The 22465-nt window shown below is 33.3% G+C and overlaps 9 protein-coding genes across 9 annotated transcripts; 5 read left to right on the top strand and 4 right to left on the bottom strand. All coding sequences in view use genetic code 12, as the record gives it.

Moving 5' to 3' along the window:
- Positions 1–1272: 1272 nt before the first annotated feature.
- TIM50 (protein translocase subunit) lies at positions 1273–2697 on the bottom strand (the record flags this gene model as incomplete). The annotated part of the gene is made up of 1 exon (XM_049408077.1): positions 1273–2697. The coding sequence occupies one exon, from the start codon at positions 2695–2697 to the stop codon at positions 1273–1275; it is 1425 nt and encodes a 474-aa protein (XP_049262611.1).
- A 274-nt stretch (positions 2698–2971) lies between these two features.
- FGR39 (Fgr39p) lies at positions 2972–3529 on the top strand (the record flags this gene model as incomplete). Its single annotated transcript, XM_049408076.1, has 1 exon — positions 2972–3529. The coding sequence occupies one exon, from the start codon at positions 2972–2974 to the stop codon at positions 3527–3529; it is 558 nt and encodes a 185-aa protein (XP_049262610.1).
- A 75-nt stretch (positions 3530–3604) lies between these two features.
- CHO1 (CDP-diacylglycerol-serine O-phosphatidyltransferase) lies at positions 3605–4411 on the bottom strand (the record flags this gene model as incomplete). The annotated part of the gene is made up of 1 exon (XM_049408075.1): positions 3605–4411. The coding sequence occupies one exon, from the start codon at positions 4409–4411 to the stop codon at positions 3605–3607; it is 807 nt and encodes a 268-aa protein (XP_049262609.1).
- Positions 4412–6895: 2484 nt separating this feature from the next.
- On the top strand, positions 6896–7987 carry J8A68_004146 (microtubule-binding protein; the record flags this gene model as incomplete). Its single annotated transcript, XM_049408074.1, has 1 exon — positions 6896–7987. One exon carries the CDS (start codon positions 6896–6898, stop codon positions 7985–7987), a length of 1092 nt encoding a protein of 363 aa, XP_049262608.1.
- A 1984-nt stretch (positions 7988–9971) lies between these two features.
- On the top strand, positions 9972–11006 carry J8A68_004145 (uncharacterized protein; the record flags this gene model as incomplete). The annotated part of the gene is made up of 1 exon (XM_049408073.1): positions 9972–11006. The coding sequence occupies one exon, from the start codon at positions 9972–9974 to the stop codon at positions 11004–11006; it is 1035 nt and encodes a 344-aa protein (XP_049262607.1).
- An 882-nt stretch (positions 11007–11888) lies between these two features.
- Positions 11889–12170, bottom strand: J8A68_004144 (uncharacterized protein; the record flags this gene model as incomplete). The annotated part of the gene is made up of 1 exon (XM_049408071.1): positions 11889–12170. One exon carries the CDS (start codon positions 12168–12170, stop codon positions 11889–11891), a length of 282 nt encoding a protein of 93 aa, XP_049262606.1.
- Positions 12171–13976: 1806 nt separating this feature from the next.
- On the top strand, positions 13977–16160 carry PCL7 (Pcl7p; the record flags this gene model as incomplete). The annotated part of the gene is made up of 1 exon (XM_049408070.1): positions 13977–16160. The coding sequence occupies one exon, from the start codon at positions 13977–13979 to the stop codon at positions 16158–16160; it is 2184 nt and encodes a 727-aa protein (XP_049262605.1).
- Positions 16161–17010: 850 nt separating this feature from the next.
- J8A68_004142 (uncharacterized protein) lies at positions 17011–18507 on the top strand (the record flags this gene model as incomplete). Its single annotated transcript, XM_049408069.1, has 1 exon — positions 17011–18507. One exon carries the CDS (start codon positions 17011–17013, stop codon positions 18505–18507), a length of 1497 nt encoding a protein of 498 aa, XP_049262604.1.
- A 966-nt stretch (positions 18508–19473) lies between these two features.
- On the bottom strand, positions 19474–22312 carry SPO22 (Spo22p; the record flags this gene model as incomplete). The annotated part of the gene is made up of 3 exons (XM_049408068.1): positions 19474–21335; positions 21403–22206; positions 22264–22312. 3 exons carry the CDS (start codon positions 22310–22312, stop codon positions 19474–19476), a joined length of 2715 nt encoding a protein of 904 aa, XP_049262603.1.
- Positions 22313–22465: the final 153 nt, after the last annotated feature.

The following is a 22465-nucleotide window of genomic DNA, read 5'->3' as shown; positions in this document are numbered from 1 at the left end:
GTATGGGATTAGTAATTGGTAATGACCTTTGTAAGATTGAAGTATTCGTTGTTTAATGGGATAAAAGCTTGAAAGATGGAAAGAACCAAATTGATAGAAAGAAAAAGTAATATGTAAATTGAGGGGTTTGAATATAAACAGGATATGATGTTGGTTATTAATAAAGGAAAACTAAAAGAAGACATTGATGAAAAAGATAAAAATTATTTTTGTGTAATTTCATGCTCAACAAATTTTATTTTTTATTTCGTTTACCGATTTACTTCTCTATTGACTTTGATTGGCTGTATTATAATTTACTACCCAATCTCACTAAATTGGTTCACTTTGAGAATGCAACCATTTTTTTTACACTTGTTACATGTCTAATTGTATATAGATGTACAATTTATAAATTCCCTTCAAAAGCCAGGGGCTTTCTACTTCTTTTAGGCCTCAACCCTCGGTTTCAATCTCTAGAAAAATAGAGATCTCCCTCGGACATAGCCTGCGAACGAGCCCACTATTACTAATCCAAGACTTGTTTTATCAAAAGGAATACAATGTCATGTTTTAATAATGAGCAAATTCAAGGAACACCTTTTCCAATGAGAATATGCTTAGACGTCTTCGTCGTACCTTAATATTTTAGTTCATCGTTACAAGAAGAATCTCGGTGGTTAGATATTGTACGGTGAAGTATACGGTTGGGTAAGGCGTCTTCTTTCATTACAGTCAATTGCCTAACCGTTTCAGGTATACAGAAAAAGTTAGTTGCAACTGGATAGATTATTTTTTAAGGAAATTCCAATTTCTATTTTTCCGAGTTCGGATCAGATAAAAAATGAATTCATTTTTGTCATTTTTATTTAATTAATTACCGAATTTAATCCTTCAAAAGTCCGGATGTTCGGAGTCGAATTGTTCCGTATAGATTCCTAGTTGAACATGCAACTTTGATATATAAGACTTAGATATGAGTTTAGGGTATCAGTATGCGAAATATTGCTTAAATTCTGCTTATGTTGCTCATTTGTACAATCCTGTTAATCTTACTTCTTTTGTGTTAAATCTCAATTGGCCAAATAAATGTGCCACGAAACTATAAATTGAAGAACTATCGTTTGCTTTGTTTAATCTTAGAATACCCAAAAATGGCTGCAAAAAACTGCTCAACATAAAAATTCTACATATACATTTGAAACTTCTATTTGTTGTGTATGTATTTGGTGGGTTTACACAAACTTATATACAAGTTACTTTCAATAAAAACTATTCCTACAATTATATACTCTAATTTTCACCAGCAGCAGCTTTAGCTCTTTCAGCTTGAGCTTTAGCAATATCTTCAGCAGATGGAGCACCTTCAGTAATCAACTTATTTAAAGTAACTTTACCAAATTCATCTTTTAATTTTTGTTCTTCTTCCAAAAATTTATGAGCATTTTCACGTAAATAATTTTGGAAATGTTCATATTGTAATTGACCATGTTCTCTAATTAAATCCAATGGCATTTTTGATTGCTTTGATCCAACTTGTGGAACACCTAATAATTTAGCAATAAAATTGGCTGCATTTGGTTGTCCAGCTTGTTTATGATCTTTATTCCATTGTTCTCTTAATTTCTTTTCTCTTTCAGCAAATTCTTCAACAATTTTAGATTTATCTTTATAAGTATTTAAAATTGGTCTAACATCAGCAAATTGTTGAGTAGCTAAATATTCCAAAAATGGAATTAAAGAAATTAAATAATCATCAGCTTTACCATCCCATTTATTAACAACAATGGCATTTTCAGGTTGTAAAGAAACAGTATCTTCTTCAACATCAACAATAACAGTCTTGGCTAAATCACGATTCAATAATGATAAATCTTTAATCAATTTCCCATCCTTATAACGACAAGCTTCTCTAAAAAGGGCATAAGAAACGTAGGCATGATAAGGATCTAATTTTCCAACAGTTTTTTCAGAATACATTTGAGAATTGGATGAAAAGATAACAATTTCATAATATTGAGATAAATAACCCAAGAAATAATCCAATCCTGGTCTTTTAGCAGTTCTCCAACCATGTTGAGTATCCCAATTTGAATGAATCAATAAATCATCCAAAGTTAAAACCAAAGTTAATGGACGACGATATGCTTCTGGAGCAGGTGGTGGTAATAAATTTTCAAAAGCAGGTTCGGAGAAAAATGTAAATAAGGATCCTAATCTCTTGTTTAATCTACCATACATTAATTGTGGAGTATATCCATTATCAATATCTTTACCATCCATTTCTTCTTGTTCTTTGTCAGAATCCCAATCTCTGGACATATATCCAACACCAGCTATCCCACCTACCAAACTCAATAAATAAAACATATTGGCATATCTTTCACGTTGTATATCTTTTGAAGTTTGTGCTCTTCTTCTCTTTCTCTTTGTTTTTTCATCACCTGATTCTTCAGTTTCAGCTGATTCTGTAGTCTTGGATTCTTTATTGGCTTCAATATCTTCAAATCCGGCTCTGGCTAACATATCTTCGGTTAAGATACTTTGAGGTCCTTCATCCTTTTTCTTATCTGCATGTTTCTTGTGGGTGGAATAGAATTTAATGGATTGAAATTTGGTGGCACCTACTCTGGAAATGGATGTAGATGGTATACGTAAGGAAGTACGAGCACTTGTTAATAAAGCTCTTCCTAAGAATCTTGTTGGATTTCTCAACATTGTCTCTTCTCTATCTGTTCTATTCTATTTACAATACAAAATCTCTTTGGAGTTTGTGAAGCTTTATAAGAGTAATGTGATGATGATGGTGATGAAAAAAAAAAATTTTTTTGTTGCACTTTGAGATTCAACTGGAAAATTATTTGATCTCTTGTTGAACCCAAGGCTGGGTACCTTAAGAAAGAGATTTATACATACTTTGTAAAACAAACAACAAGCGATGATTAGAAGAAGTATAGGCTTATTAGCATATCGCTCTAGTATCATTAAACCAATGATAAGAATAACACCTTTAATACGTTACAATTCAACCAAACCTTCAATAGTTGATAGAATACATGGTAAACTTAAGACTGCCCTTGTTACAATGCAAGAAGCAGATGCCAAAATGGCAGCATTAGAAGCAACAGCTACTCCCGTAAAGATAGCTCAACTTATCAAAGTAATTGAAGACAAGCGGGAATTATTATTTTTATTAGCATTATATCATTATCAATGTGAAAAAATTGGCATCACCCGGACAAATGCGGATAATCGACAAACTCATAAATTGAAATTTGCTGCTGTTGTTTGGTTTAAATTATCAGGAATAAATGAATCATTTTGGGAATTGATGTATTCGGCTGATCTTGCTCATCATGTTCATAATGTTAAATATAATCAACAGGATTTAGGATTATTGGATCCTAAGAATTTCCCGGAAGATTTTTATAATGAGTTAAAAACTGGGATATATAAAGGTCTTGATTTTAGAGATGTTTTTATAATTTCTCGAGATCGTCCTAAATGGATTGAAAAGAAGGAGACGGTGGATAATGAGTCAAACTTGTAAATAACGTGTATATTGATAACTATATATATATGTAGGAGGTTGTAGGGAATATCATAAATACAAAAACACTCATATCTAAGGCTTTGGAATCTTTAATGATTTTGAGATTTCACCACATCCTTGGATAAATAATCCAATTGAAAGCAAATGGAATTCGAATGAAGTTCCTTGAAGTACAGTACCTAAAGGTAAATCTTGATGAATCCAATCTTTATAAACTAAAAATGCCATTACACCAACCCAAAATAAATTAGTTGGAATTGGTAATCCTTCAAAATATTTAGTCTTTCCCGTATGATCTTTTGGGATATTATTGGTTGAAATATTAAATCTAGCTAATCTTGTTAATCCGCATAATACCCAAAATGCCAAAATCAAAACATCAACCGTTGTTTGGAATCCAATTGCAAATGCAATAGTGGCAGGACTTACACCAAATGAAATTAAATCAGCTAAACTATCTAATTCTTGTCCCATTAATGAAGATTTATTTCTTAATCTAGCAACTTTCCCATCAAAGAAATCAAAGAATATTCCCAATACAATAAAGAAATGAGCTCGTTGAACATAATTACTTTTACCAGTTAATGTATATCTTAAACATGATATAATTGAATAAAATCCGGAAAACCCATTTAATAAAGTAATAAAATCTGCCATATGTAAATTTCTAATTAAACTGAAATGTCTTTCATCATCAATAAAATGAATATATTCACTTTCATCTGGTTTTGGTAAATCTTCTTTTGAAGTCAATGAAAATAATGACGATGATCTTCTTAATGGTGGTTGTGGTCTAGCAGATTCTGACTCATCCATTTCTGAATCTGAAGCAATTGCTGAATCAAATTTCTTAAACCCGGTAGTTGATGAACTGGACATGTTAATAGTTGGTGTATGTGTGAAGGGCGGGATAGAGTCTCGGTTCGGTTAGGCGGGTACGATAAATATTAGTTCTTTAGCAAACTATTAGTAATATTCTATTCTCTATACAATTGTTCCAAGGAGACACCAAAGAGAAGTAAATCTAAATTCAATTTAATTTAATATTCTTATGAGTCTTTTAATAACGAGAATCAGGTAAACAGACACAGTTAACTGGAAAATTAATTAACAATAACGAAAATTTTTTTGGGCTTCCTTTAACATTTTTTTTTGCCTGTGATTTTTTTATTTTTAGATTTGCGACATCAGGGATTGTTGGGTGAAGGGTTAATAAACTTCCTACTCACTATGAATATCAACTGGGTTACAAAAAGAACACCGGTATATCCGGTCAAGAATAATATACTACCACAAAGTAAACATAAACCATTTCTTAATGCCGCTAAAACTTAACTGGACTACAGAACCTTGAAGAAACTTTTGTACTGACCGCTACTTGAGGCAGAAAAAGCTTTTAGTTTTGTGTCAATATTGGTGATAGAATGGGATGCTCATTGCGAAAAAATACTATAGCTGGGAACAGATTTGAACTCGTGTTCTATAGAGAGTTTCAAATATACTTTCCTTCAATAGGCTTCCTTCCAACGCAGTCAGTATGGTTGTCTTCTTGGAATAGCAGTGTTCACTAGAAAAGTATTTAAAGTTTCGTATGTATCTGAAGCCAAACGCTACTACACATACCTTATCTTCTAACCCTACGCGATACTTTCAAAGTTCAACTAACGTATAGAGATCCCACATTCATCATATAACGAACCTTGTGATGAAATCAAGGAAGCCCAGTAATTGGTTCGTTTCTGTTGCCCTATAATATCCAAAGTTGCAAGAAAAAAAAAATGGTTGCAAAAAAAATGCAATTTTTCGCCCAAGTAAATCCAAGACAACCAAAATGAACCCTGTAGGAGACCCAAACATGAGCTACGCCACCCAAGACTAGTGAAACATACATGCTTCTAGAGATTATTGTTTTCTAGTGGCTGCAAGAATATCAAAAAGCTTATTGTGATAAGAAATTGTTCATTAACTTTCAAAGCTATATTTGTTCTTAGTCTATTTAAGTAACGTCGAAATTCACATTCAAAATATTTGGCTTGGTCGAATGCTTCATGAGTCTTTAAATACAGCCTGACATTATCTATTAATTAATTGTGATAAAAGCTAGAGGATATACGCACAGTTTATTTCTAATTGTATTTCCCTTTGGTCCTTCCAAATGCATTCAAATTTTTCAAAACTTTCTCATTGTGAAATCTATTATGGACTTCGAACAATCACTTTAGAGTATCAATATTAATAAACGTGGAGTATCCAACTTTTATACTTCTCTAGTCGGGTTTAAGAACTCGGAAAAGAACTATGAAACCCACATGGTCGCTATTACACCCATCATGTCTACACAAAGTGTCGGGTCACTAAGATTCTTTGGCAACTCTGCCGTCCACGCTCACTACCAAGGAGGCTACGCCTCTTTATTTGCAATTCCTCCCTTCAACCATTTCAATTAATGCAGCTAAATCGATACCTCGCCCTCCTTTATAAGTTTCAAAAATTTCGACGTGGAGGGGGCCGGAACGTTGAGCTCACGGTCCAATTCATTCGCAAATGGGTATCGTACACATCGAAGAGTCTTAACAACTACTCCTACACACTTAATCTATAGGATGCTGCTGAAATAAGGTTTTAGGCAATGATGCTTTTTGCCTTTAATGTATATTGTTTTTCTGTTTGTTATATTTCTGTATGTTAGTATGTATATGAACTCAATAAACAGATTGTATATGTAAAAAAAAAAATATTTGGTTATCATCGGAATAATCGTTAAAAAATGAACGAAATTTCAAAAACTGAAAACTCAAAACTATCATCAATCGAACCGTCAAGAATCCATCAAACTTTTCCCTATCTTTCTCATAAAGAACTCCAACCACATCAACTCATCAAACACCTCCAAAATTCATCTCCCATTCCAGAATATCGATAAAATAGGATTTTCGAAAAATTAATCAAAATCACGTGACCAGACCCGGTTTAAATTTGAACACTGTGTAAAACACGCGCAAATGGTTTAGTGGTAAAATCCAACGTTGCCATCGTTGGGCCCCCGGTTCGATTCCGGGTTTGCGCATTTCTTTTTGTATTTTTGATAGCTTCATCAATAGAACTTGAGAATTGATTAAAGAGATGGTAGATATTGTATGGAAAAGCTTATGTATTGTTAGGTTAAGAATTTTTTTTATTTTAAGAAAGTTTACCGCATTTTATAACTTTAATTTTTTTTTTTCGTTTAGTGTTTACATTTTTTGATTTCATTGAACGTGATTAACAAAAATTTTTCTTTGACAAGTTTTCTTTCTTTGATCCACACAAGTTAAACACGAACAATTGATCCATATTGGTTTGGGGATATAAGTCTATGATATAATGGTAGTTGGAGAATCACGTACTGAACTACTTCAGTGGCTCAACCTCACCTTAGATCTAAACTACACCAAAGTAGAACAATGTGGTACCGGTGCCGCATTTTGTCAATTATTAGATTCAATAGTCGGAGGAATCCCCATGATGAAAGTTAGATTTGATGCAAAGACAGAATATGATTATAGACACAATTGGAAAATCTTACAAGGTGGATTCACAAAACATAAAATCACCAAGATTATTGATGTTGAACGATTGATTAAATGTCGATTACAAGATAATTTGGAGCTTCTACAATGGTTTAAACGATATTGGGCCGAGAATAAGGATTATAATGATGATAGTTATGATCCGGCTTCGAAGAGACGGGTGAGTGGGAGTACGAATAGCACGGGTTCTGCGAGTGTTAGTGGGAGGAGAAATGTACTATCGTCGACAACTGGCACCGTGGCACCACCACCAAAGCCAATGCTGCGACAACGTACTAGTTCAAGATCATCACTTACGGGTGGAGTTTCCGGTGGTGGCGGTGCAGGTGGTGTTGCTGCAAATACTTCTAGAAGTAGATTAACTGAAACTCCGTTAGCTAGATCATCATCTCAAAATTTCGGGTTAAATACTTCAAATAGTAGTATGTCTACTCCATCACTTAATTATAATAAACCAAACCCACAACAAAACTCAAGAATAACCCAATTAACTAAACAAGTTGACGAATTATCTCAAGAAAATGCCCAATTAATGTCAGAAGCTGAAGAATATAGGATATCTTCCGAAAGTTTAGTCACGGAACGGAATTTTTATTTTAATAAATTAAGAGATATTGAAATTGTTTGTCAACATATTCAAGAATTAAATCAACAAAGAAATTTACAGGAATTAGGAGATTTAGATATTGTTAAATTTTCAAGTCAAATTTTGGATATTTGTTATCAAACTGAAGAAGGATTTGGTGATGTTGAAGCTTCTATGCATGAGATTTCAAATATTTCGGGGTCAAGTATGATGGATGAGTCTTCTGTTCTTGGGGGGTCACATCATAATGGACAACATATGAGTTATACTGATGATATGCTAGATGGTGAGTCTTTTTAGTGCGTTTGTAAGTGCGATTGCTTGCCAGCGTTGTTGGAAGTACAAGTGTTTAGAAGTGTCCTTGGGAGTATATCTGGGGGTTGTCAGTCCCATTGGGATTACGTCTATAAGAAGCTAGGTAGTTTGAATTTATAAATTTATATTTTATTAATGGTTAGGAATATTGTGACCAATTGGAGGTTTCTATGCTTTTTTTTTCTTTTTTGGAAATCCAACAATTTCTGGGGAACTTGGGAGACAAGGGCTTATAAGCAACAACATGTTTGTGTAGCCCAACAGAAACCTTATTGATCCGATAGGTATTGTAAAAATGTCTCAATTTATTTGACAAGAGATTCTACAAATTAATTTCCGTGCAGATTAACGAATCAAAGAGCCAAGTTTCTTGGTTTTAGATTTCCGCCAGACCGCCCCTCTAACCTCCCCCCTCTCTTCATCTTCTTAGAAATATCCGATTTCTTGGCGACTACCTTAAGGATCTACAATTGATGTAAGAATAGACAATTGAGATATCTTGAGAAATATTTTGATATATATCACGTGAATCGGTTATTTATTACTGAAAAAAATAACCAATTGGGAATAACAAGTACCGACTTACCCCCCCTTCTATTGCCGCGCTCCCCCTCTCTTGCTCCTCTCTCTTTGTTTTGTCTGTCAGTCTCATTATTTGAAAAATTTGGAAAATGGTCTTGCGATGACACAAAAGAAAAAAAAAAAGAAAATCTGGAGTTAATTATAAAAAAAAAAAAAAAATTCATTAAAAAAATAAATTTATTTGGTACAAAACCTATAAAAGATGATTAACAAAACATTCTATGAAATGAGCCTATGACTATTGGGGTGTGTGGCGGCATATAGCAAGTAAGTAGAAAAAATGCCGAATTAAAATATCTCATATCCCCTTAATGACGCAACTCCCTGTAGTAGTTTTATTCAGATTATTCTTTGAAGTAATAATATGAATGAGATTACAATAGACAGAATAAAAACGGTTAAAATTTTGACAATTCCTTTTAAGAAATAAATTATAAATTTAATACCCACGCCTAAATAATGTGTCTTAGAAATAATGTCACCTGTCCAAAATGGTGTATTTACAACGTGTTATGTTCACAGTGCGATAATAAACAATTCAAAATTTCCATACATCAACTAGTAAAATCTCACGTAATGCTTAGCCTAGTCGTATAGAGATGACACCCCAACAGAACAGGGTGTATTATTTAATCCTAGAAAAGACCCATAAAAATTGAAATTTAGAACTGCAGAATTAAAAAATGTTGAGATCTTTTTTTATCTGCAACAAATTTAATTAAAAATTAAAAAAAAAAGAACAAAAAAAAAAAAAATTTTTTTTCTAATTAAAAATAAAATAAAAAATAAAAAAAAAATTTATTTGAGATTTTTTTTTTTTTTTTTTTGGTTTTTTTTTTTTTTCAATTTGTTTTNTGCCCGTCCCGCCTGCCTGCCCCCTTCTTCTTGAATTTTTTTTTTTTTTTTTTTTTTTTGGTGTTCTATTTCTCACACTTTGTCTCTGGTTCTGTCTTTAATTTAATTTAATTTTATTTTCCTCTTCTCTTCTCTTTCTTCCAACAACTGAACAACAACAAGTTAAAAAAAGTATTAAACCATTTACAAAATACAAAATACAACTTAAGAGTAGTGTATAACTGAACAAAAGCACTCATTTGGTTTTTACTTTGAAAACTTTGAATTCTATTAATCAACAATATACATCCACAACAATCAAAACACCCAAAAAAAATTTTCATTTCAACATCAATTTGTTTTAATTTAACGTTCTTATTTATATAATTAATTACCCCCCAAGCTTCCAATTCCTACCTTGTGTATGGCCATATAACAGTTGCCTCATAACTCACGACGCCCATTCCTTTTCATAGAAACCCCCTTAACGAAATACATTTTACTTGCTATTACTATTTTTATATTATATTATATTATTTTTTAACGACCAATAATGACTGCCAGTACTCACTATAATTACAACAGAAGAAATTCAAGTGCTACTCCTTATACTATTCCAACCAAACACCAACAATACCCAACCCACACTTCATCTTCCTACCAAAGTCACCATCATCAACACACTCATCAACATACACATGGACACACCACCCACGTCCACGCTAACCATCACGCACAACATCCACAACAAATACAACAACAGCAACAGCACACAACAACCTCACCTCCTTTATCAGCTTCTGTACCGAGCTTATCACGTGAATTCGTCGTAAGAAGAATCAGTGAAGGTGAAACTGGAAGATTAAAAGAAGAATTACGTTGTGAAGCTTGTGGTAAAGGTTATAAACATATTTCATCATTAGCTAAACATCTTTGGGAACATACTCCAGAATGGAATGTAACTAAGAAATTATTAATTTCAAAACATCAACAAGTTCAATTATTAGAAGCTGCTAGTATATTAGTAGGGATGAATGAACCTGGATCTAAACCATCAGCTCCTGGTCATCGTCGTCAATTATCTACTGATGACCCAAGATATGTTAGTAATTCCCCCTTTTCCCCACCTGGATCACATCATGACTTAGATTCTTCAAGCACACCCACTCCACCAATGAATGAACAACAACAATCATTGGCATTTAAGAATGGTTATAATCATACTGATGAAATATATACTCATCATATAAATGGGGATGATGTTGAAACAAAATTGAAATTGGATAGATCATTTTCTGTAAGTCAATATCCACCAACTGGATTTGATAATCATCATAAGAGACAATTATCATCTTCTCCACAATTAAATGGGGGATATTTCGAAAAGAGTAAAAATGGATTCATGGACCAACAACAACAAAATCTTATGGGATTGAAATCGCCAACTAATAATGGTTTCATAAAGCATCATCAAAGAAGTAAGTCGAATCAAAGGGGACATCATCATGAGGATGATGATGGGGATGGAGATGATAGTAAGAAAGATGAATCTTTTGATGATGGAGTACTTGGAAGAATGGATGTTTAGTTGATCTTCACACCCTCGTTCCCGATACTCAGACCTCCCGCTGACCTATCTTCAATGATAAGTCCCATTTGTATTACATACTAGCTTCAGTAAGAGAGAGACGTTACATGGCCTTCGCCAAAACTTAATCGTAGTCCCCCACATAATTTATTTAAAAAAAAGTTGTTAATTGTTTTATCCAAGTTGTGTGAAAAAAGTGAGGTTTCTAATTATACATAATAAAATATTATATACATATTATACATATAAAAGTAATAAACATCAATTTAACGAGACATTACATTCTTCTTGTAACCAATATTGTACATGTAAACCCTAGATATTTGCGGTCGTGTATTATTGAACAAAAATAGGGTTTGATCTTGCGAACTACAAAAATGAACAAATTTGAAAATTTTTTCTTAACACATGTCTTTCATGTTTTTCTTTCTCCAATCATTCAAAACTCGAATCCCATATAAAACAATTGAACTCTAGATCATTTGGAGAATATAGTATTTAGTCTTGGCCTGATCCTGAAGACGTCAGTCTTCTATCTATATGATCTAACACCTTCTCTTTTTGACGAACCGTTTTGGTAAGTCTATTGAAGCAAGACTTTTTCATACTACATCTTTCAATTTGGTCGTATTTTGAACGGTTCTAATTGGGTCAGGATTCGTAGAATGAAGAGAATAACCAAGTGCATCATAGTACATCAGAGATTAAGTTCCTAGCTTCTGGTGTCTCCAAGAACACAAACATTTTATAAACCACTCCTCTTGCCATATTATTACACACAGTATGATTATTATTATATTATATAATATTATATCTAAATCTATATACATGTTTTCCCTGACCGCTGTCTATTTATTCAAACTCTTCTCTCTTGTCATCACCTCATGCCTCCTTGGGAGGAATAGGAGTCTCCTCCCCCCGAATAATCTCAGAAGACAAAGGTTGCATCTTCAAATACTTCTCCCTCAATTCCGCCTGTTCTCGATGTTCAGCATCATTAGCTAATTGTTTCTTGGTTAACTTCGCTTGCATACGTGCTGCATCTTTAATTGGCCCCTGTCTGAGTGCATCACGTTCCGTTTGTTGGGAATAATTGATGAACGCGAAGGCGGCGGTGGCAAATACACAGGAGGCAGCGAATGTTACTTTGGATGCTGTGGACATGTTGTTGCTATTGTTGTGAGTATATGTTTGTAAGGATTGTAGAGATGGTGTGTTAGCTGTGGTTGGATAAAAACGGGGTTTGATGGTTCGAGAAACTCAGTATGGTTTCATTTTTTTCAGTTTGGATGATTTAGCGCTACCAATGATTTTTATCGGCCGAACAATTTTGTATTTTGGTATTAGTAATAGTAGCTTAGTAGGTTCAAGTAAGGGAGGAAAACTAATTAGCTTGCTTTATTAGGGAGTCTTTTGACGAATAATGTTTGGTTAGAGCACTTTTCTATACCTCTTGTTTGTGCCAGCACATATGACAACTATAGTAATGTCTTTGTATACAAAAATGAAAATCGGTCGTACCAAATCCTGGTTGCAAAAAAAATCAATCAGATAAATTAATTCGAGTCAATTTAGGTGGAAATTTTACCTCTGAGTCAAAGGGAATTGAATAAGTTTGATATCTACGAGTTCATATATCCATTGCTCCAATAGAGTTAACCATATCACTTTCAAGAACCATGGAAAAGATAGCTAAAGAAAAGTATGGAAGAGCTCAACAATGAAAGTAAAGTGTGATAGAGACTAAATTTAAACTGTATGATTATTCATCGGAAGCTTCTTTGTTAATGGCATGGAAACGAAGGAATTTATAATATAGACATATTTTATTCATTGTCTTTGGAAGAATTGGGAGAACTAGTTATTCTAGAAATTCCCACAATCCAGAACTTCCGAAATTTGCAAATTTTAGCATCTGAGCATATTTTGACAAGATGAGTAGTGTCGAATGGCCCATTTCAGTTTCATCTGACCGGATATACCCTTCCTACACCTTACTATTTAACTGTCGCTTAGTTGGAAGCTAAACATTCTGATTCCATGACAATGATCATCCGTTTATCTTGAATAATTTCACATAATATTGAAGTGGCGATTATAAAGAAAGACAATTCATAATTCCGTTAATCAATTATTTTGGAAAGACAATAATAGACAACTAAGCATTCATTATTGTTTTTTGGTGGTCATTGTCTTAACAAAGAAAGAGACGAAGTGGGTTGATTTAGTTTTTTGGTCATCCGAAGAATTACCCATATGTTGTACTTAATTACTGAGTGGTCTACTAGCGAGAATGACCCTGCAAGTTTCAAATTTAGTAACGAGCTAATTGGTCAGGTTTTGTGGTTTATGGAATTGCGCTTGACATAGAAGAAGACACAAAATTGGAATACAATTCAACTCCTTAAAAAAACTCGATATTTCCCTTTGCCTATTTATAGACAAATCAGAAGGGTCGTGTCTATAAGTTCAAATTTTACTTTTTTTTTTCGGCGGATTAATTTTATTGTATGGGAAAATTTAACGACGACACAAATCACATTCTGTCTTCCGTTCTCTCGTTGACACTCTAGACTCATTCTATTAACTTAGAAAGAGACAGAGTTACAAATCAACAACAAAATTAACACACCCAAACAAATTAAATTAGTTACATTACACTACAACCAATTTTCTTTTCCATTTACACACATTCTAAATTTACACTAGGAGAGGGACCCTTTAAGATACTAGCCGCACCTACGTTTCATATTCATTCACACATTCAAATTAATTAGTAAGAAGTCAATTTCAGTTTACTGGTTTTTTTTTTGACCAAGAAATTCCCAACCCCCCATCAGATTTTTAATTATTAAAAAGGATTTTTTAAGGTTTCTTTTGATTGGCAATTCAATCTTTCTTTATTTCACTTTATTTATTTATTTATTCATTAATTATTTATTTTGATACACTCATCCAAAGGTTGAACAGATGAGTTCTCAGTTTAACCATTCCAATGCAGCTATAGAGCATCATCACCAACTACATGATCATCATCATACAACAGGTACCGCTTCCAATGTGCAACCACAACAATCCTCAACATCATCATCCATTCCAGGGTCAGCAAATGATGATGGAAATAGATTAGGATCAACATCAAGTATAGCTAGTTTCCATAAACCACAAATATCGAATTTGACAAAGAATCTATTATCATCATCTAACAGTCAGATAAATAACAATTCAGCATTTGCATCTGATACAGGAATAGGATCTAATCAGTCACAACTTCCACCTAATCCTCCTAGTTATGCAAGTTCAATTAATAATAATAATAACAATACATTATCATCATCAAGTGCAAGATTTATACCGAATAATTCAACTGATTTCAATTGTCAAAGTTATCATTCTTTTAATGCAAATAATGGATTTCAGCAATATTCTCATCCTTCTGTGAATGATAATATTAATTATATTCCTTCATCTCATAATACACCAACTGTCGTTAGCACTTCTTATTCATCAAATCATTCATATAATGCATCATTACCAACCATTAATACTACTACTAATAATAATAATTTCCAATCATCATCATCGAGTTATAGACCTCCAACTGGGATAGTGCCGCATGCAATACCTACAACTAATGTATTCACTGATACTGCCATGACTAATAGAGATTCATTTTCATCTGCATCTTCCTCATTTACTCAATCAGGATTTTCTATACCCAATCAATATCAACCACCTGCACCTCATTCAATGCAATCACATTCATTACAACGTCAATTAAGATTCCCTAATTCACTTCCAGCAAGTAATAATAATACAAATAATATATCATCATCATTCCATCAACAACATGCACCTCCATTACAAGAACAAGAAGCACCCCATCTTCAACAATCGCAACCTCAAGCAGCTTCATATCTTAATATAGTGCCCCAATCTGTCATTGTCGACAGGCTGCTCCCTACCAGTGGAGCAACCAGTGCTGAATCATCTACTCCTTTGAATCCTCCTCCTTCCAATCTTCGAAATCAGGCCCTTCTGTTACCACAAGACGAACATCACTCTGCATCTTCATTAACAGATAAGACACCACCTCCTCCCCCACAACCCCCAGCACAATTGGATCCATATGTCCCACCTGAGCCGGATCATTATATGACCTATAGTGAATTCTTGACTAATTTGACAACAAAAGATCATTCTGAAGGTTCGACCTCATCATCATCATCATCTGAAGAACATTTGAATATTGTGGATTATCCTGTTAATGATTTGATTGTGATGTTATCTTGTTTATTGACGAAAATTATTGAGGCTAATGATAAATTACATCCTAATCATTTTGAAAATACCATTGCAATTAGACAGAAATTAAAAGATGAAAAGAGATTAAAGAAATTACAACGAAAGAAGCAACAACAACAAAGGCAACAACAGCAACAACAAGAAGGGGAAAGTGATGATATTGATGTTGATCATGATTATCGTAATGAATCATCAGAAAGAAGACGTGCTGAAGAAGAACAAGAAGATGATGATATGGATTTTGATGAGGATGATGAGGGGGATGATGAAGATGACGACGACGATGAAATTAAGAATAAGTACTTAGCCAACGTTTTGGCATTTCATGGAACAAATATCCCCGGGATTTCATTACATGCGTATTTATCTAGAGTTTTGAAATATTGTCCTGTTACTAATGAAGTGTTTCTTTCGTTATTGGTTTATTTTGATCGGATTGCGAAGAAGGCTAATAATTTAAATCAACAAAAGAAGAAAAGTGTCGATAGTCAGAACACTATTAATAATAACATTGACAATGATCAAAATGAATCTGAACAATTGTTTGTCATGGATTCTTATAATATTCATAGATTAATAATTAGTGGGATTACAGTTTCATCGAAATTCTTTCTGGATATCTTTTATAAAAATTTAAGATATGCAAAAGTTGGAGGATTACCTTTGGAAGAATTGAATTATTTAGAATTACAATTCCTCTTGTTGTTGGATTTTAAATTAATGATTTCAGTTGAAGATTTACAAAATTATGGAGATTTATTATTGAGATTTTGGAAACGTGAACAAATCACTAATGAACTTGTGAATAATAATCCTGAAAATCCTTCAAAACAAGAAATCAAGGGTTAATTACATTGTTTTACCAAGTAGGGGTTGTTGTTCATGGGAGCAGGGTAGGCTTCGTTTGTTGTGGTCTTTAGTTCATTAAACTTGTAAATTATGTTTGAATTTGTTTTATATATAAATTTGTTCTTTTGTTTAATTTACTTTTTGAGTTTTCTTAATTAAATTATGTTTATTCATTTTGTAGAGATATTTATATATAGCGCTCTAAACATACTTTAATATAATTTATTTAATTAATTAGTCGTTAATAGTAATTAATGCTTTCCAAGAGACAATGAAAGTATAAATGACATTTGTGTGTCATTTTTCTAACAAAGAGGAACAATAGGGCTGTAATTACAAGCATCAAAATTGTTTTTCCAGAACAGGAAATGTTGAAATTGTTCTAATCTCCATATCTGGAAACATATTCATCATTTATGGGGACAAACAGTCAATCGGTTTCGGTCTGTAGTGTAAAGACCAAAGGGGTTCTTCTGGGGAGGTTATGAAGATTAGTTCAATAGCAGTATGAGATGCGTTGAAATGTTACCCCATAAGTCAAGGCATATGTATGCATTGATATGCGAGTCTATTCAGGTTGACATTTGATCTCGAGACATTAAATGTTACCAAATGTCATTAACTAAGGGAAAACTTTAAAAGCCCCTGATTAAGGTTTCCAGAATTAGGAATTGTTATTGTTTCGGAGATCTAAACTTGGCGAATTGTGCAAATAGAATTCCGATGATCACATTCTCTCTTTTTCTTATATAATGACCTTTTATATCCCTTAAGCAAACCTAATCTCGTTGTTCATCAAATAAATCTAATCTATTATAGAAAAAGGACATATTATTTTGGTATTTAAATCATGGATTATGTTACAGCTATACCCATGTCAACATGGGAACCATCAACACTTCCAACCACAACCAGTATCAGTACAATCGACCCCACTAATTTAGCAGGAATATATGCCACTCTTCTAATAGCTTCCAGAAGAGTCAAGACAGAAACGAATTCAATATCATTATATTTCTTATCGCGTGATGTTAGAGGTGCAGCTGCTTCTTATACATTAATCAAGAATCAAGAATATTTGGCAACAGCTACAGCTACGCAAGATTTCCCCCTTATAACTGAAGAAATGTTTAATGCTACTTTGAATCTAAAAGCATTGGAATGGGATGCCAATTTATACAAAATTGATCTTTCGGTGGTTGCAAATGTTTTATTTGCAGCGTTGTTTGGGATTTGTTTCATATGTCATTTTGGTTTAGCTTGGAGAGCAAGAACGAAATATTTTGGGGCTTGTATGATTGTTGGAACAGGATTAGAATTTGCAGGATATTTAGCTAGAACTTTTGCTCATTATGCTTGGTCAGATCCAAATTTGTTTTTATGTCAAATTATTTGTTTAACTATGGCTCCTGCCTTCGTTATGGCTGGGATTTATTATTTATTAGGACAATTGCTCGTTCTGAGTGGACGACAGTATTCAGTTTTAAAACCAATATGGTTCTCTTATGTCTTCATATTTTGTGATGTGGCCAGTTTGCTTATCCAAGGTAGTGGAGGTACAACTGCAGCAGTGGAACTACATCATTTCGGAAACACAAAACCAGGTACTTTTGTTATGGTGGCAGGGGTTGCATTTCAAGTGGTTTCAATGACAATCTTCTTAGGATTTCTATTTGATTTCATACATAGAGTATATTTCAAACCTGATCCGGATATTACCTTTTCGATAAAAAGACTATTTCAACTATTATTCAATACACCAGAAGGAATTAAAATGAAACGTCACTTAGATAGATATTATACCCCGGAGTTTGAAAATATACGGAATAGACGGTGTTTCCAATATGCACCATCAATAATTCTCCTTTCGGTGTTGCTCATTTACATCAGATGTATCTATAGAGTCATTGAATTATCACAAGGTTGGCGGGGTTATTTGATAACACATGAAGAATACATTATGGCCTTGGATGCATTACCAGTATTCCTTGCCTGTGCTATTTATGTACCCTTCCATCCCTTATTTTTGTTTGGGAGAGAGACAACCCGAGCTCTATCATTTGGAAGTATTAGAGTTGCAAGTGAAGTCAAAGTTGTAGATGATCATGAGAGTAAATATTCTGAGGATTCTACTATGCTTAATTTTGTCTTTGTGACAAAACTAAAACCATTAAAACCTTCTTCGGCTGTTTCAGCAATTACAGTTATTGATGATAGCAATCGCAGTCGGTCTCAAAGTGCAAAAAGTGTGAATACAACCTGGAATTCCCCTACTAATCCATTTAATATGAGAATTTCTGAAGATAATGAATTGGAGTTTTATAACAATAATCATGTCAGAAAGTGAAATTATATTAGAATTACATAAATTTAAAAACATTCGATTTATACAAACTGTCTATGAAAATAAAGGATAGCAAATGACGATGCTAATATTTCGGACGAGGAATCCAATCTTTTGCGTTCTTGATACAATGATCATTAGCACATCCACAGGGTCTGGTTTTACCGGCATGGTCTAGTTTATCATGGAGCACAAGACATGGATGATAATCTGGGATCTTAGAAGAACCACTCAGTTTTGCGGGTGGGATGTATGTATTATTTAGTAAATATGTAAGACGTGAACTTTCCATTATTTTTGCGTTATTACTTCTATAGATTTTTGAAAAATTTTACAAACAAAGAAAAACCAAGAACTATATATGTTGTATACCAACTTAGGAAGGGATTGGCATTGTATATAAAGAAATGAGTAATATTTTGACGTGTTCACGAAAAATTCGCAATCAAATGTGTATTTTTAGCAGTTTACTGATAAGGATTTTTCTGGATCGGGAAATGTGACCCGCCACTCCTCGTCCCCGGCACCTCTCTCTTGAACTTATAATTATAATGAGCATGCCTCATCTATATCGATAGGATACCTTATGATCTTTATATGATTACAGTAGCGTGTTGTAGCTAGTTTGATCTATTTTTCTTTGAGTTAGAAGTTGAAAACAAGAATTCAACTGCGGGAATGGGATTCCGAGCATTTACTCATATTTACTAGTTTCAGATTCCAACAAATCTGGAGATAAGGATTGATCATGCCATAGTTGTTTCCACAGTTGCATAAACTAAAGGTATGTTAGTAAATATATTAGGATATTTACACTTAAACTTATATACGTACTTGTTGTCTAAGTCTTTCGTGAACAAACTTGGAGAATAGAATACCCAAAGCGCACCATTTTATGCCTTCTGAAATATTTTGATCATCACTAAATGGTTAGTAAAATTTCATTTGCAATTGTGATTGTGAAAATACTTACATTAGTAGCACCACTCCATAGTTCCATGTTGCTGTAGATAACCATTCAATCTCGAATGTAGGAATGGTTACTTCTCCAACATTCAATTTGATGGTTCGATAAAGTTGTAAAAGCAACCCTTCTTCAGCTGGTCCAAAATTAGCCTCATTTAAATTTAAAAGTATCCTCATCCAATTAATGATTATCTTCAATTGAAGAGGCTGAGTTGTTGTCAAGGTTTGTTCAACTATAGTTCTCATAAGTTGTTTCTTGTGCGGACTATTGATTAGCCTTGTTGCCTCGACAATAAGATTCACAAAAGTTTCAAATATTTGGATCATTATTTTAGGTTTAAACCATTTGCATTCTTCAATGATTCCAAAAAGGTTTTGAATATAACCCAGGGATAGCTCAGCTTGAAAATGTAATACAAGTATCTGCCTATGGCATTCTGCCCAATCACTTTGTGTATTGGATGTGTTCTCACGCTTTACTTCCTCATTTATCTTGACACATTTATCTCTTATTTGATTCCATTCAGCTGTTCCTAAATCTTGTGTTAAACATGAGACGAGGATATTCATAATACTTGCTCTTGTTTTCCATAATAGAAGTTGTTTGTATCTTGTTGAATCAACTTGAGGCGATATCAACTCTATGAACCCAACAGAAACTTGACATAAATCAGAGCCAATTGAATTGATATTATGATGGAGGCATATATTTGCAGTATTGTAAGCTTTACTTGCGAACCATTCTAAATCATCTATAGTAAGTATTTGTGCCTTATCTATTTCAGAATTGTGTGTAGTTTTTTTCGCAACCGAATAAGTTTTTTGCAACAATTCTTTTAGAATACAAAGTTTTGGTAACATTTCCTGACTGTTTGACAATTTCTCTATCTCAGTACAGAGTAATATTATGGTACATCTAAGAGCAACTGGGATAACAATTTCATGAGATTTTAACCTTTCTAGAAAGATTTCGGATTCATATTCCGATTCTAATAATGAACTAAGAAGCTTGATCATTGATTGTGCAGTCGCATTTTTGGACATTCTGTCTCTACCTTCAATAATGCAAGCAGCAGCTACTAATACAGCAATTGGATCATCACAAGATGAAATATTGTCAATACATTTTAAACAAGCTTCTTCGTTGTCAAGCCCCAAATAAGCTTTAAATGAATTGTACTGTGTTAATATGGCAAACTTATCCTCTTCCTCCATGGTCAAGATTATTCCGATAGCATCGTCGAACTTATTAGTAGCGATATAGCAATTCTGTATAGCTCTTAAAACCTTTCCTCTGTCCTGGTTTATAGAATATTCGATGAAAAATAATCTTGATAGAGCAATTTGAAACCATTGAAGACTTTCTTGGAATTGACCTTGTCTGTAGCTTTTCATTCCTTGGTTCCACAACAATGCAATCCCACTTGTTTTGACTTTCAAGGAAAGTTGCTTGACTAAGGTTCTCTCTGCTAATTGAATAAAGGTTTGTAGCTCCTTAATCTTATTGGGATTATTCTCATTAGTTTCTAAGACAGTATTGAAAACTAATTTGGTTGTGACAATAGTGTTGATGACTTCCTCCTTATCCGTAGAACCAAATTTGGTAAACATATAATCCAAACATTTGTTTACCCCGTGAAAAGATTTATTTGAGTATTCCTTCAAAAGAGAGTTTATTTTATCAAAGTTAGCCTCTAGATCCACAGACATTACCATTCGCATGAACGAGTTTTCAATATCCTCTTCACATAGATCATCATTCACTTCAAATGCAAGATAGTATACTTCAAATGAATCTCCAAATTGGTTCTGCATAAACTTCAATGCTGTTTTAGCCCTTTCTTTTAGTTCTGGTGTTCCTAAAGCTTTGTAGCATTTCACTGAAAAGTGTTAGTATTAATCTGGGGTAGAATTTTAAACTGTAAGACTTACCAAGGAGAATATAAGAATGAAAATACCGTTCTTTGAATGCTTGTGAGTTTTTAAACTTAATACCATCACATTCTAGGTATCTTATGCAAATGAGAATCAAGGACAAAGCAATACCATACTGACTATCTTGGAACAGTGTTAAACTGGAATTGTATAAGAACCTACTACATTCGAAAATAAATTCTGGTTTGACAGAGTTCTGGAGATCTAACTTTTCAAGTTTGACTTCGAAAGTCTTTGCTAATTGGAATTCTTTATTCAAAACTGAAAGATTCAAGCTCAACATTATTAATTTCAGGTAGTTCTCTTGAAGCATCTTCTTTTGGCTTGGGTTCAACTCCGTATCCTTGTCCAAGGAAATAAGTTTGACCAAAATTGATTCTCCGTAAGACTGACATTTTTTTGCAACCAATTTTATTTCGTGGGACATAGAAAGTGTAAAAAGACTAACGATACAGGAAGAATTCATTAATGATCTATCAACACTGGGATTTAGCAACTCATATATGATTAACAATATGATGGAGAATAATTTGGCATTATAAGTGATCTCCATGAGATTTTTGGCATCCAAAGCAACAGAAATTGAATTGCTAATATTCCAAAGCTGTGAAGCAGAAGTCTCCAAAAGCTCTTGTAGATCTGTTGGTAATTGAACTTTCTGTGCACTATTTTCTATATTCCTAAACATTGACTCTGCTAATGGCATTACAATATCAAGTTTGGATTGAGTTTGGAGTGCATGAGTTTCCAGCAATGTGGATGATACTCCAGAGAGAATATCATAGATTTCATTTGAGGTTTCTAAAGGTATTGTTAGAACTGAAGGGACAAAACAAGAAGAGATAAGAGAGTACTTACTTATGAAGTTCTTCAAAAGTGATTCGAAGTTTGATACTAGTTGTTGCATGTTCTTTTAATGTTACTTGTCTTGATCTCTTTAAGTTTAATCAAAAGTTCAATTTTTTTTGCAACACCTTTAAAACTGTAAAAAGTATTAGTTCTACAGGATATGGGAATTTCCATTCGTAAATTTTATCCGTAATGTTTTTACATGTATTAA

Source organism: Hemisphaericaspora subhashii, assembly GCF_019202705.1.
Source record: "Hemisphaericaspora subhashii strain CBS 10753 chromosome Unknown scaffold24, whole genome shotgun sequence".
NCBI classification, from domain to species: domain Eukaryota; kingdom Fungi; phylum Ascomycota; class Pichiomycetes; order Serinales; family Debaryomycetaceae; genus Hemisphaericaspora; species Hemisphaericaspora subhashii.
Note: the sequence above shows the minus strand (reverse complement) of the source record. Positions and strands in the feature narration are given on the sequence as shown.